The sequence below is a fragment of the Manis javanica genome, chromosome 4 (genome assembly GCF_040802235.1).
Source record: "Manis javanica isolate MJ-LG chromosome 4, MJ_LKY, whole genome shotgun sequence".
Taxonomy (NCBI): Eukaryota; Metazoa; Chordata; class Mammalia; order Pholidota; family Manidae; genus Manis; species Manis javanica.
Genome location: NC_133159.1, coordinates 76,887,675 through 76,903,852, shown reverse-complemented (window position 1 = coordinate 76,903,852; position 16,178 = coordinate 76,887,675). Strand labels below are relative to the sequence as shown.

The window sequence follows — 16,178 nt, the reverse complement described above, 5'->3', positions numbered from 1 at the left end:
AAGTGTATTCTGCAGTTTTTTGGGTGCAGTATTATGTATCCTTGAAGTTCAGTTTTGTTAATCATGTTCAAAACTTACTACATCCCCACTGATTTAATGTCTGCATATTCATTTAGATGTATTAAATTCTGTATTAAATTAGATGTATTAAATTAGATGTATTAGATTAATGTATTAGATTAAATTAGATGTATTAAATTCTGGATTTGTCTTATGTTACTTTTTGCTCTATATATTGGAATCTGTGTCATTAGGGGCACAAATTCAGAATTGTACTATGTTTCTGATGAGTTGAACCTTTTATCATTATTATTTCTTAATATCTTTTGAAATGCTTTTTGCTTTGAAGTACTTGATAGATAGTAACATAGCTACACTAGTTTTCTTGTAACTCCTATTTGTGTGGTTCATTTTCCTCCTCTAACCTTTCATTTAAATTTTTTCTGTGCCTTTTGTTTTAGAGATGTTTCATGTGTACACCGTATTTTTGTGTTCCTTTCAATTCCATCTAATACTTTTCTTTTAGTTATAAAGTTTGTTTGAATTTCGTTTAATTACTGATGTATTGAGGCTTAAATGTATAATCTTACTAAGTACTTTTTATTTATTCTGACTGCTGTGTTCTTTTTCTTGCCTTCCTTGACATTTTTGGGTTAAGCAGTTTTATTACTTCTCTCCTTCCCCCACCTTATTAAAAAAAAAAAAAAAACAACTCTTGGTTTGGTGTGCTGGCCAAAAGTCTAATTTTTGTTTCTGTGAAAAATATCTTTTTTTTAAGTATATTTTTGAATGATAGTGTCACTGTATATAGAAGATGCTATTCCATTATCTTCCCCCCCTCCTTGTTTTGATGTTAGCTGTTACTTGTGTTGTTGCCATATATAACCACTCATTTTTCTCAGGATGCTCTTAAGGTTTCCTCGGCCTTTGTGAGCTTGACCGTGGTATGTGTGTAGTATGGTCTTTGAGTTCATCTTGCTTGGATTTGTTGAGATACTTTGGATCTGTAAGTTAATGTTTTCTATCAAATTTGAGATGTTTTTGGCTATTGTTTCTTTGACAAAAATTATTTTGTACCTTTTTCATTCTTGTCTCCTGCTCCATCTTACTATACATCTTTGTTGTTGAATTGCATCTATGTTAGGCTGCCTGATGTTGCCCTATTGGTTTCTGAGATGCTGTTCATTTTTCTTAAGTCATTTTACTTTCTGTTCTTTGGAGTGGGCAGTTTTTTGCCTTTATCGAGCTTACCAATTTTTTTCTTCTGCCATCTCTAATCACATCCTTTGAGTGAATTTTTCATTTCAGTTATTATATTTTTCAGCTTTTTCTTTTTTTATAGTTTCTGCTAACTTTGAACATATTTTAATTTTTGTAATGTTCTTAGGATACCTATTTTGAATTCTTTATATCTAACTCCAACATTCAGGGAACTCAGAATTAATGTCTATTGACTCCTCTTTTTTTCCTGAGTATGGATCAGGGTTTCTTGTTTCTTTATACATAATGTAATTTTTGCTTGAAAACTGAGCATTATGAATATATGTTAGTGGCTCTGGATTCTGTCAGTGTTCTGAGAATTGTTGGGTATATAGTCAGATTGTGAAGCTTGCCTGATGGTTTTCTTGCTTCTGGGGAATTGCACTAATTCCAAGCTGTTCTGCTGAGTTTGGGTTCTATTCTTGCAGATTTCACCCTTGTAGGGTTTTATCTTCCTGCTCCCCTAACTGCACAGTAGAGGAATGCGCCCTGTTGGAAAAGCATTAAACTCTCAGTAGAGCTCTGTTTTCCAAGCATAGTTTTCTCTCTGGTCTCTGCCAACTTCACCCCCTTGGCACCTTCAGTTCTCCACTGTTGCATACTAGTTTATCAGGTATCCAGTGATTTGGGCAAAGTTTGTTCTGAGAATTTTTGTTTCACTCCCTCCTTTTTCTGGTCTCACTGCCATGCTCTCTGAATTTGAATTTCCAGGTGCTTTTCCAGTCCTAAACCTACAATCATATTATCTGTTTCCAGAGATAATTTTTGTTTGCTTGTACCACAATTGGTGTCTTCAGCAGTCTGGGCTTACCTTGTATTTTAGTGATTGAAATTTTTTATTTGGCCACCTAGGTGTCTTCAAGTAGAACTGCAGTAAATGAAATGCAAGGACTTACTTACTTCTGGCTCACTAGAGTTTAATCCCTTAGGGTCCCAACTCAAATAGTAGCATATAGTATGGTTCCCACCATTTTTGAACCTTGCACTCCCCTTTTGGTCCCCTAGGTCTACAACAATGTCAGAAATAATGATCGGTTCCCAGCTGCCTCATTGGGATTCTCAAATAACCCCAAGGCAAAAGCATCTCCTAGTGCTGGGTTTATATCTGCAGGGTCTCCATCTTTTCTTAGATTTTGGCCTGGTCATTCTTCATAGCTGTGAGGCTTTTCAGTGCCTTCAAATTCATGAATTTTAATACTTATATTCAATTTCTCTTGTAGGTCTTGGTAGGAGGGTTGATAAATATTACCTATTCTGCTACAATTATTTCAGGTATGTTTGGATTGATGGGTGCATATGATATCATTAGGATGATGTCTCTATCTCTTGGCCTCTCGGCTTCGATTTTTTTCTGTGGTGGCTTCATTCCTAAATGTTATCTCCACAAGATGCCAAAGGTGGCCGCTGGCTGCTCTGACCTACATCATTGTCATAGCTGTTCTTTCCACCTTTCCCAGTACTTGCAGACATCTTGAGAAGGATTCCAAGTTTCCCAGTTTGGGCTACATTCTCATCCATGAACAAATTAGTGTGGCCAAGAGGACAAGGTACAATGATCAGCCTGGTGTCACTTGTTCATCCTTGTTCTAGCTGCCTAGGATTGGCACCATTTTAACCGTTGAGTAAGAGTGTTTCCTTAAAAGACAGTCAGGGTGCCATTAATATAAATAGGAAAAGAAATGTTAGGAATGATAGCAGATTGCTCTGTAACAGTTTTCGTAGATTTTTAGAGTTCTCTTGAAAATTATCATTGCATGGTTGAATCTAGTAAAGCTGCCTAGCAACAAAATTTCATAAAGTTATAGTTGACTGGTAACATTACTTGTAAAAATGATTTTGCTCAGTTTATGTATCTCTGAGATTGACAAACTGACAAATGTAGAGTCACTGCTAAAAAAAAGAATAAGATTTTTTTCCATTTCTTTTTTCCCATGCTTTCAAAAGTTAAGAGCTCTAGATCAATTGTTAATTTAAAATAACTCTTCTAGGGATAAGAATAATTTATATGGTATCCTTAAGGTAGAGTTGCTGTATCAGTCAACTATTGCTATGTAACAAATTCTAAAAGTTGGTGGTTTTGAAACAGTTTACTATTAGAACAAATCTGTGAGTCAGCTAGCAGTATTTCTGTCTTGGTTGGGCTCATCTATGAGTCTGCATTCAGCAGCGTATCAGGAAGGTTGCTCTGCTGCGCTTGGTTGGTTTCCCTAAGATGGCCTGGGGTAGGACATCTGAGCTGTCCTCTCATCCTCCAGTAGGTTAGAGTGGGCTTGTTCTCATGATGGTGGCAGGTTTCCAGGAGAGCAGAAGCGTGCAAGGTCTCTTGAGGCCTAGCTCAGAACTGGCAAACTGACATGTGCTGCATTCTTACCTGTCTTCCTTCTAAGATCAAGCCCAGAGTTTAAAAAGGTGGGGAAAACTGCACCTCTTAATGGGAGAAACTGCAAAGCTTCATGGCAGAATGTGTGAATAATGGGGTGGTACAGATTTGGGGCTATTTTTGGAGACAAACTTTTTGATTCATGCTGTAAAGTTGCTTTTTCAGTGTTTGTTTAGTTCTAAGTTGAGTCCCATTGTATTGCAGCAGGAATTGCGCTTGAATATTGAAGGTGGGGCAAGTATAAATTTACATCAATCTGTTCAGTAGTGAAGATGACTCTGGTTATACTTATTTCATAGGATATATCTGATGAGATTTTGGAAGCATTGTTCATGCACTGAATTACCAATTTTAGGGTAATTGTAGTACCAGTTGTTAGGTGTTGAAAGAGGATTCATTTGTACTTTCACTCTTTTGGTTATAAAGACACTGTTCTTTATGTGTTCATTATTATTGTCTTTCTAATTTTTAAATTTGAGGTTTGACTTTTTTTCCCCCAAGCTTATTATTTGCATATTGTGATTTTTAAAAACAGATTTATTGAATTATAATTGACATATAAATCACTTGTATAATTTGAACAGATTTGATGTCTGTATAAATCCATGAAATCATCACCACAATCAAGAATAATAAAAATATCCTTTACCCTGATAAGTTCCCTTCTACCCTTTGTAATCATTTCCTATTTATTGCTCCTCCCCTTATGCAGTATGTAATATTTTTGTCTACATTTTTTCTCTCTGCATTATTATTTCCAGACTTGCCCATGTTGAATGTATCATTAATTCAGTCCTACCTACTCCATTGCAAAGATACAATGTGAAGATTCATATATTGTTGGATATTTCCCCCTCAGCTTTTGGCTGTTACAAATAAAGATGAACATTTGTATGTTTATTAGGGCTTCAACATAGGAGTTTCATGGGGACCCAATTAGTCCATGATACCTTTTAAGTAGTGCTCTTAATTTATTTCCTAGAGAACCTGCCATCCTTAGTATATTAGTTTCCTTTGGCTGCTCTAACAAATTACTATGAACAAGGTGGCTTAAAACAATAGAAACTTACTGTCTTATGGTTCTGGAAGCCTAAAGTCTGAAATCAGTACCACTGGGAAGAACAAGGATTCTTACCTCTGGAGGTTCTAGAGTAGAATCTGTCCTTTGCCTCTTCCCAGTTCTGCTGGCTGCTGGCATTCCTGGCTTTGGGTGTATTCTTTAAGGCCAGTGTTTTCAAATCTTTCTCTGCTTTTTCTTTGCCTTTTCTGTGTATAGTCAGATCTTCCCATCTTCCTCTTTATAAAGGTGAATGTAATTGTATTTAGGCTTTACCAAGGTAATCTAGGTTAATCTCATCTCAAACCTTTAATGGCATCTGCAAGGATACAAGGACATATATTGCCATATAAGGAAACAGTTCCAGGTTTCAGGGATTAGGGTGTGGATGTCTTTTGCAGCATAGGTTTTCAGCCCATCACAGTCAACAACCCATAGTAGATTTTTAATGTTCACACTTTGGTTTATAGTTAACTTTGTAATTGTATCCACTGGGTAAATTTGATGGCAGTGGGTGGCAGAGAGAATATTCTTGCTTCTTCTGGACATTATGCAGAAAACTCTAGGTCTCAGTTAGTGGTCCTGGAAGTATGAGCATCAGCATCACTTTAGGAATTTACTAGAAATGTGAATTTTCAGGCTCTAATCTTAGACCTACCAAACCAGGAATTGTGAGGGTGGGTGGGCCTAGTAGTCTCTGTAACAAACCCTCTGGGTGATTCTAATAAACACTGAAGTTTGAGAACCACTTTTCTAGATTATTGATGTTATTAGTATTAAAAATATATTTGCCCTTCCAGCTCTTTTCTGCTAAAGCTATAAAGCTAGTGTTTCAGTTAGTCTAGGGCTTATAGTCCACAAACTTTATTTTCTGTATGGATGCAAACATTTAGTACCAAAATCTTTGTACTGATAATCAGTAAAATTAATTAATTCAGTCACTAAAAGGTTGCAATGGGCTGATTTTTGTCAGTTGTGTTTTTACTTAGATGTAAATATGTCATAAAGTAACATTACTGGATCCAGATGATAATGAATTTTTTTCTCTCATCCTTAAAAATGTGAGTTAAACACAGTAGCCTCAACTTCATTTGTTTATCTTCTATTTCCCCATGTACATTTTGAGATACATTGCAAAATTTTTTTGCTTTTACTGTGTGCCATCCAGTGAAAGTCCTGAAATGAGATAAGTGAATTCTTGTCTTCAGTGTGTCCACATGTGTGTAGTTCAGAAAATACACAAGTAAACAGTTAAGGTTGATATAGAGCTATCACTGGTTATTATAGCAATTGAGAAAAACAACTTTACACAGCTGAAGACATTAAAGATGGCTCTGCCAGCATCACTGAGCTAAATACTGAAAAACCAGTAAAAAGATATTAGCAAAATTAGAGATAGAAGGTAGGTGTAGTTCACTTTGTGAAAAGGCATGAAGGTGGAGAGCATGGGTACTGTTTTGGAAGTTGATGTGTTTAGTATGGTAGAAACAGAAAGAAAGGGAAAGTAAAGATTGGGGATAGATAGGAAAGGCTGAGATCATTAATGAGCTCTAGTGAACTTGAAACATAGATGTGACATCTTCAGAATAGCGATTGCAAAATGATTACTTAAATAGTTTAGGGAGGAGTGACTTGGAGATGATAGTGAGCCTGGAAAGGGAACAATTATGGTAACCAGGTGAGAACAGAAGTAGATATGGTGGTGCCATTTTTTGAAAATAAGAATTCAGAAGAACAAACCAGTGTGTCAGATAGGGGAAGGAGATGTTTAGAGTTCAAGGTAGAATATAGTTAAGTTTTCAGAAATTTGTGAAATATCATAACATTAGAGGTAGGTAGATTGTTGACAAGTAAATTTTCAGCAGTGTTGGGGTGAAGGTCACATTATACTAGATTGAAGAGGCAGGAGAGTATCAATGTATGCTATTCTCTAGAATAATGGTCCCTGGAATTTACTAAGTGCTTAATCAGTGTTAACCACTATTATGGCCACTTTAGCATGTGTAGTAGGTCATCTCACACTGTTTTTTTATTTTTCAGTTTTTGGCATACTTTTTGGTGTGCACATAATAGTATTAGATAAACATTGATGTACATAGAAGTGTGTGTTTTACTAACAAATACTGAGTTTACTGCTATTGCCATACTGCTAAAACAAATGGAAATTACACATTTTTTTCAAAGAGATCTGATTTTAAGTTTCTCATTTGAATAGATTATTGTTCCTCATAAAAGGTATTTAGCAAGTTTCTTGAAGGTTAAAGTGATCATATGTTAGTTGAATACTTTTGGATAGATTTTTTATCAAGAAAATAATATGACTTGCAGTTTTAATTTAATAGTGTATCATAGATATATTTATTCAGATCTAAAATAAAAACTAAATGGTCTTTACATGTATTCTTTCAGGTTTGATTTAATTTCGAATGAGATTGTTCTTGCAGCGAGATGTTACTAAGACAAAATCTAGGTAAGTAGAAGACTACTTTGTTAAGTGTTACATGTCAAAATAGGAGTGATGCAAAAAACTTATGTTTTAAAAATGTGCCTTCAATTCAAGAATCAAGGAGTTTTTAAATAAAATCTTAAAATATGAAGAATTGACTTTGATACACTTGGTCCAGTTGATTTGGTGGGTGTAAAAATACAACTCTCAAGTTACAGAGCTAAGTTCTTAGTTTCCCTTCTTTTTTGAGTTTAACTTAAATTTTCTATTTCCAGTGACTATTAAACACATTAGAAAGTCAGGTTGGTGTTTGGGTTAGCCACTCTAAAACCAGTTCAGTAAGAGATTTGCTGGATTGCTTCAGTGTTCTGTATTTAGTGGATTACAGTAATTGAGTAGTCCGCTTTGTGAATTTTACTTTTTTCCATTAATGAAGCAACTTCTGCAAATAGGTTAAATTTGCCAAATTGTGACTTATGTTAACATAATGTACAAAATTGTAAATGATTGTTTTAATATTTTTCGTGTGGGTATGACTGAATGACTTCTAATTTAGCATTCTGTTTTACTTTAATTTTTTAAGATTTGACTTTCAGAAAATTGAATTGTGGTCATGTACTTTTGGTCTGGCATGTGAAAGAATGACTTTTAATAATACAAACTGTTGAAATGTTAAAAAGATACATTTACTATCTATTGGTAAGTGAACATGACTTAAGTATATTAACAGATTAAAACGAAGGCTTGGATAGATTTGCAGTTAACTTGGTCTTTCTCTAACCTAACCAGATGTTTCAGCTGTCAGAAACTTGCTGATCTCAAAGTAAAAAAAAAATCCTCTGATAAGAAGTGCTGTAGTTGAGTAATGTGTGGTTAAATAATGTATTCTGAATGAGTGGTTTAATTTGAAGCAGTGTTTCCTTTTTATTATTGATTATGTAATAATAATAGCAGTGGTAGTGTAAAGAGTATTTACTGCTCTGTATTTTGTTAAGTTCTCATGACTTACTAATTTTTATAGTATCTCTTATAAGATAGATACTGCTGTGTAGAAAATTCTTGCGTTTTTTTGTTAATAGTTGAGCTATTTCTTTTTCTTTAGGAAAAGTACTTCATTTTTATAGCATTTATTATAAAGAACACTTGTTTATATATTTCCTGAAGGGGAGAAGAAGCTAGACTTCTTGTATTTAAAGTCTTATAGGGATTTGGTATACTGGTTGAATATACAGTATTTACTAGAACCTTTATTCTGATTTCTTGTAAGTTAGATACTGCTCCTGGGATGACTTGGTTTAGCATATTTTGATCTTATTTCACTACAATTATATATGCATTTTTAATTTTTTATTAATATATAATTTATATTTTTATTAAGTTTTATCTGTGGTAAAATGTGTAAAATTTATAGCACAGAACTGAGTTTTTACATATATGTTCACATGTGTAACTACCATTTACACCAAGATGTAGAACATTTTCATTTTCCTGGAAAGTTCTTGTGGTCTTCCCTTTCCAGTGCAATAGATTTTCCTATCAGCATAGCTTAGTTTTGGGTGTTCTTAAATGTTGGCAGCCGCGCTCAGAAAATAGCGCCCCATGCAGGGCAGCCGGAAGGCCCCGAACTTCCTAATGACAAATCATCCCACACCACTAAACTACATGCTAATTGCGCCTTGGCATAAGGACCAATGAGACCCACCAAATGGTTATGCTAATAAGGCATATGGAGCCGCACCAACCAGGTCAGAGCATGAGAACTATATAAGCAAGCCTCTCCTTCCCCTCTGGGTCCTGCCCAACTCATTTGTTTCACAAAGAGCTGAAGAATAAAGCTTTCTGCAGAAGAATCCTGCTGTTGTTGCATGCTGTTCTTGCCGGCGAGGACAGGGCACGCGACACTTAAATTTTATGTATTTAGAATTATAAAATGTACTTTTGTATCTGGCTTTTTCATTCAATATGTTTTTGAGTTTCTTCCATGTTCTTGTATCAGTAGTTCTTTTTTTATTGCTGAGTAATATTGCATTGTATGAACACACCACAATTTTTTTATGCATTCTTATCATAATTTTGTTTGGGGTCATTGTTACTTCAGTTGCTGTTGGGCTGTAGGAAGGAACCAATGAGGACAATACAGAGGTAGCATGATAGGCATTTTAGAAAGAAATGAAGTATTCCCCAAGTTTTTCAATTCAATTGGAACAAAATAGGTAGGAATCTTCTTAGTTCAGACCTTAAGAAAGACTGAGTGTTGTTGATTTTGATTACTCTTTACGAATGAAGTCATTAATCCATTTTATGGAAATCAGAGTGTTTGATACTAATAGCATTCATTTTGTGAGTTTGTACTAGTTATTTCTTTAAAGATATTCAAAGATGTGTTAGACTAATACAAATAGAAGATTAGGAGGACTGGTCACATGTGTAAGAAGGGAAGAAAAATTTTCCTTATTTTTCTGAGGGTAAAAAACTGTTGGAGTGGAGGAAGAAATTAAATCATAGTCTGAAATTGTGATAGCATTTTTAATACCTAAAGCTTGGGAAGCTTGCTATTTGCTGAAAAGTATTTTGAAAAATGTTGTTTTATTATTATAGATCTGTAATACATATACACAATATACTTTCTTAAGAAATGGAACTTTAAAAAAATGTTAAAGCATTTACACTATAGTTTTTTTTCTTCCATATTTGAAATTTGGTTAGTTGTTTGGCTGCCATCTTTTCTGGGGGATTTTTATGCCTTCTAGCAAGTCCAAAGCAAAAGAAGGTTCTTCCCCATTGGGATCAATTTTTGCTTTTCCTCTGTAGCTTCTGCCGTAAAGTTTGAACAGAGAATTGGACACTGACCCCATCTCATGCTATTGCTTGTGTCTCCCTACAAGGATTTTCTTAGAGACAGATTCTTACCAAATGTAGAACCTTGGTTATTTCTTTTATTTCATCCAGGATCTAAAACGTGTTTAGTTTTCTCATTGATAAACTTTGAGTATTCAGAGTTTAACTTTGCAATTTCTTGACTTATATGTATTTAAAAGATTTTAGGTAATTTTTCTTCTCAGAGACTAATAGGTATACCTCAGTTTCAGACTCTTTTTCATTTTGTGCTTCAATATCTTACAGTGTCAGCTGCTACTAAGCTTTTTCATATTGTGGAATCCTGAATCCAAGGATTAAAGTTCTTTAGGAATGTTTGTCTTACATTAGCTTAATTTCCTTAATTTCCAAGTTAACCTCTTTCTGCTTCAATTTCTTCAGCAGCACCACGGATGTGTTGCCTTTGTTGTAATGTAGAAAAGAAAACTTTTTAGTTAAAATTATTTGCTCTTCATTCTAGATGAGATTACACAATGTACATTCAACCTTTTCAAGTATATGTCCAAGTAACATTTAGTATTTTTGACATTTTTAATAAAAGTCACATTGTGCTTATATATGTGAGCAAATAGTACAGAAATGTTTAAAATAAGAAGTAAAACTGTCCTGTTGCCCACCACTGTAATTCCCATAGATTACCAAAATAGCTGTTATGTATTTTGCATCTTTCTCTTTACTAATATATCTTGGGCATTTTTTCATATATGCATTACATTTACTATAACTGTTTCCTTACTTGGGTAAATCTCAGGTGTTTTTGTATGTATAAGCAGTGCTGCAGTAAATATTCTTGGCTGCACCCATTGGGGTTGTGTCAGAGTGCCTGTAGAATAGTTTGTAGCAATTGATTGTAGCGTCAGTGTATATGTGCACTTTAATTTCTGATACATATCACAAAATTGCATTCAGATTGTACCTTTTAAAGTTCTTATTAGCAGCTTTGAGAATATATGTTTCCCCACACTGCTAAATATTCCTTTGTGTTTTAATCCTTGCAAGTTTAACCAGTGAAAAGTGGTACTGTGCATTTATTTCATTAATTGTGAGGTTTCTCAAAGATTTGAAGTGTCACCTTCATCATAGCTTAATTCCATTGGTGAATATGTAATGTGCAAAGATTTTTCTCCTCTATTGTTAAATCCACAAATTAATGCACCTTCATATTTTAATATTAAATAACCAGTTGTTTGCTTTTGCTGTTCCCTTCATACTATTTATTTAGGATAAATAATATATATATGATTTTATATACTTTTGTGAAATACATTTTATGTTTTATTGTTATAAAACAGTTTTATATGTTTTATAAACTACATATGGTTTTACATATATATGTAAAGCTGATGTTAGCATAGTCTGATAAAAGGAAAATAAAAGCCATTACTAAGCATTATATGAATTACATCTAGATTGGTAGTATGCTGCTCAAAATCTGTTGTCTCTTGCAATTCAAGCATTAGAAAATTTTACTTCTTTGCATGTTTTTTTTATGCCCTTAGCATGTATAGTAAGTTAATAATTGTTGGTCTCAGGTCCAGCTTTAAAGTTGTCCTTTTTTTGAATTCTTTAATTGTAAAAACTCGTAGATTTAAAGCCAAAAAAAAAAAAAATGGAGGCTGAAAAAATCCTTGACATTGTTATGATAGTTTTCCCTGAGTTATTATTAAAGATTATGGTATTGCCTTCTTTTGGACTTCTGTTTTTGTGTATGTGCAATATTTTCTAGTATGTTCTTCTGTTCTAGTATGTTCTAGTAAGTACTTCTGAATATGTTATATCTCTCTTTGTCTACAGCTCTTAAAACTCATCCTTGGTATCACTGTGTTGTGTTTTTTTTGTTGTTGTTTAAAGGGTTAAGTAGGCTGCATTGATCTGTTCTAAACCTAAGCTGTCAGTCTATTTCTTGAAAGGAATTCTTATCCAGGCCTGTATTTAATATAAACGTTTCTACCCAAATCTGAAGTGGTTTTCAATGTAACAGTTAAAGGCTAAGTGGCAAATGTCATTCCAGCATGTAAACAGGAAACCATAAAACTGCTCTGTCAGACCCAGGAATTTGGCAATCGCTATAGTTTAACCATATGTGATAGGTCTAACCTGTTAGGTAAAACAAGGCATTCAGTAAGCTTTATTGAAACCTAATGTTCTAGGCACTATGCCATATATTAAGTATGCATTGGCAATAATTAGAATTCTCAGTGCCATATAGCTAATTATGTTAAAAGTCATGAACAGAATACTGTCAGGTATGTGTAGGAGAGTATAGTAAGACTAAGGGGGGAATTTGAAGGAAGAGATCAAGAGAGGCTTCATAAAGGGAAGGGAATATTTATGTTGGGCCCTGAAAGAAAGAATAGAATTTTGACTGTAGGATGACCTTGGGGAAATGCAGACAGAAGGGATATGAACTAATGGTCTTATTTTAATTTCCAGAAATTATTGTGTAAAACAGTTCCATTTAACTAAATACCCATGGTGTCAAGGTTACTGGCACTTTACTAAGTGTATGAAACTTTATAATTCACTATAGCTTAGGAACTCAACTGTTTGAAGTTTCCTTATCCTCCTTTTTCAAACTTTTTTAACAACTGATTTTGAACCCACCAAGAAATAAATTATACTGTGAAAGACTCTATGCTGCTCATTAATTTAAGTAATATGATATCACACTTAAGGGTCTGAGGTTTGTAAATAATAAGAGACTGGTGTGAGGTTAAGAAGATAATTGCCAAGACAGAATTAGAACCTAAGTCTTCTGACCTGATACACTATTTTGAGATGACCATCAAAGCAGGTATCTAGAAACTTTTAAGGGTCTTCTAGTTAAGCTGAAGACTGTGGGCCTTCCTGTCAGATGGTCAGTGCTCAGTTAATATTTGTTTAATGTTTTATTGATTCAGTCAGTGTTTTAGTAATTGGTTATTGTAGTTAAATTGGTTTTAGCTCATACTTGATACAAGCTACTAGTCTCAGGAGAAAAGATGACTATGTAATTATAATAAAATATGATTAGTGGTGTGATAGTGTGTGTTCTTAGATGGCAAGGACCATGTCTGTTTTATTTGTTAATATATTACAGCACTTAATACAGCATGTACTCATAGTAGGTACTTAACAAAAATTTACTGAGTGACTGAATGGAAATATGGCAAGTCCTCTCAGAAGAAGCGACATTTAAACTAAATATTGGAGGCACATTTGTGATTTATCTAGATAAAAGTTGGGTAAGGACTATTGTTAACAGAAGAAATAGCATGTGGAAAGGATGAAATCTAAGAAAGGGAAGATTGGTGGGACTGAAACAAATATAGCATTTTTGAGTGTAGGAATTGTACAGGAAGTGAGGATGGGGGAGTGGCTAATATCAAGAGAGAACACAGAGTTAAGGTTTGAGCTATTTAACTAGGAGTTTTATAAACCACTTTACAAAAGTGTCTATTAACAGAGTAATGAGACGACATTGAAGGAGTATTAATGTGAGGAAGTGATGTGATCATATCTGTGTTTAGGAAAGGTTCCCTAACTATAATGTGGAGGACAGATCAGAGGAGAAGTTTGATTGGATTCAGGATGACTAGTAGCAGGAAGATGCTGGCCTGACTCTAGAGTGGTGGTAGAGGGTATAAAAAGATGTGGTCAGATTTGAGAGAGATTCAGATAACAAAATAGATCAGCTTTGGTGATTAACTGTAATGGACCTGGGAGTAGGAGAATAATAAGGAGGGAGTTAAAGATGATCTTCATGTTTCTGGCTGTATCAGTACTATACTCACAGATAGGAACTGTGGAGAAGAAACAGGTTTGTAGACAAGAGCTTAATTTAGATATACTGATCTTGAAGTAGATCAAGACAGCTAAGTAGAAATGTCAGGTGGCAGTTAGATACAAGGAACCTATATAACCTATGAAAGACATCTGAGAGTCATCAGCATTTATTGATTGAATGACTTAAAAGCATGACAAGGTAAGATACTAAATATTAATCTCACCTACTGCACCCTCTGCAGTTGACAGCTTTTAGATTTTTTTGACTGACTGCTTAAAGGCTAAGACTATGAAAATCTTATATTTATCTATTATTTAAACAAAAGTTCATATAGTGTTTACTTTCTCTACATGCTCTATACTCTCTCTACTCTAATTGACAATTAGATATTTTTTACATGATTGATGAAAAACCAAAAGCATGAAAAGTCCAGATTGATTTTGGTTAACATTTATATAATGCTTACTATATGCTGGTCATTATTAGAAGTACTTTATAAATATTAACTCAGTCCTCAGTTTTCAGATAAGGAAACTAAGATATAATGAGCTTAATTGATTTAGCAGTGGAAGAGCTAGGATTTGAATCAGGTAGTGTAGCCTCAGGGTCTGTGCTCCTAAAGACTATTTTACTGCCTCTCATTTGAGCTGTAATTTATCTCTGATGAGAAATCATACAGAAAAGGCTATATTCAACTATATAGTCTTATCTCATTTAGACTCTCACTTCATCCTCAGGTTATTTTGGAGCAAATCTAGACACATTTCAGTCCCAAACCAACCCCCATTGGTAATTTTTTAAAAACCTCAAAACAAGCATACAATGGATGGAATGAATAATAGCTGCAAGTAGAGGAGACAGTCAATGACATGAAAATGAGAACAGAAACAATGAAGCTGAGAAACAGAGAGAAAAAAGTATCTCTAGGAATGAAGGAATGATGAGAGCTGTGTGACCAATCCAAATGAAACAATATTCACATAATAGGATTACCAAAAGAAGAGAGGCAAAGGCATAGGAATTCTCTTTGAAGAAATAATTATTGAAAACTTCCCCATTCTGGGGAAGGAAATAGACACTCAGACCATGGAAGTACAGAGAGCCCCTAACAAATGGAACTTCAGGAAGACAACAACAAGACATATAATAATTAAAATGAGAGAGAGGAGGAGCCAAGATGGCAGCGTGAGTAGAGCAGCGGAAATCTCCTCCCAAAACCATATATATTTTTGAAAATACAACAAATACAACTATCCCTAAAGGAGAGACCAGAAGATACAGGACAACAGCCAGGCTACATCTACACTTGCGAGAACCCAGTGCCTCGCGAAGGGCGTAAGATACAAGTCATGGCCCAGCGAAACCCGAGCGCCTCTCACCCCAGCTCCCGGCGGGAGGAGAGGAGTTGGAGTGGGGAGGGAGAGGGAGCCCAGGATGGCTAAATAACCAGCCCCAGCCATCTGCACCGGGAGCACAGACACACAGTGCGTGGGGTGCTGGATACTAGGGAAACAACAATAAAACCTGTGAGCGGGTCCCCGCAGCTGGCGCCCCTGGGACAAAGAAAAGCGAGTGCTTTTTGAAAGTCTTAAAGGGACAGGGACCCACAGCTGGACGGAAGTGTCCCAGGACACTCAGCCCAGAAGCTGGGAATCCTGGGGAACTCTGGGCGCCCTAACCCCCTGGGCAGCAGTGCAGCTCTGAGAACCCTCACAGTGATAAACAGCCTCCCGCCCGTTCCCCCTCCAGTGTGGCTCTGCCATAGTGGAGCAGCAGCCTGAGATCGGCTATGCCCACAGCAGCCACGGAGCTAACTCCACAGTGGCTGGGCAAGAATCAGAGACCCCGTCTGCGCGCATCTGCCCAGTACAAGCCGCTAGGGGTCGCGGTTCTCCCAGGAGAGGAAGGCCACAAACTAGCAAGAAGGGACGTTCTCACAGCCGACACATGCACCAGCTCCCTACAACTACCTCTATCACCATGAAAAGGCAGAAGAATTTGATCCAGACCAAAATCACAGAGACAACCCCTGAGAAGGAGCTTGAAGAGATAGACCTAACCAGTCTTCCTGAAAAAGAATTCAAAATAAAGGTCATAACCATGCTGATGGAGCTGCAGAGAAAATGCAAGAGCTAACAGATGAAGTAGGGAGGGAGACTACAGAAATAAAACAATCTCTGGAAGGACTTAAAAGCAGAATGGATGAGATGCAAGAGGCCATTAATGGAATAGAAACCAGAGAACAGGAGCACATAGAAGCTGATGCAGAGAGAGATAAAAGGATCTCTAGGAATGAAGCAATATTAAGAGAACTGTGTGACCAATCCAAAAGGAACAGTATCCACATTATAGAGGTACCAGAAGAAGAAGAGAGGGGAAAAAGGAATAGAAA

General features: G+C 35.5%; 1 protein-coding gene across 17 annotated transcripts in view; it reads left to right on the top strand.

The window, feature by feature from the left end:
• ZNF644 (zinc finger protein 644) overlaps positions 1-16,178 on the top strand; it is a 105,402-nt gene that overhangs the window by 19,050 nt on the left and 70,174 nt on the right. For 14 of the 17 annotated variants that reach the window (XM_017666257.3, XM_017666256.3, XM_017666255.3 and 11 more), the window contains one exon: positions 7,107-7,167. The exons of 1 other annotated variant lie outside the window; for it this stretch is intronic. In XM_017666257.3, the coding sequence (XP_017521746.2) occupies positions 7,124-7,167 (44 nt within the window). In that variant the 5' untranslated portion in view covers positions 7,107-7,123. Of the gene's footprint in view, positions 1-1,305; positions 2,533-7,106; positions 7,168-16,178 lie in introns of those variants that run through there. 2 more of the 17 variants (XM_073234263.1, XM_017666265.3) reach the window with 2 other exon arrangements.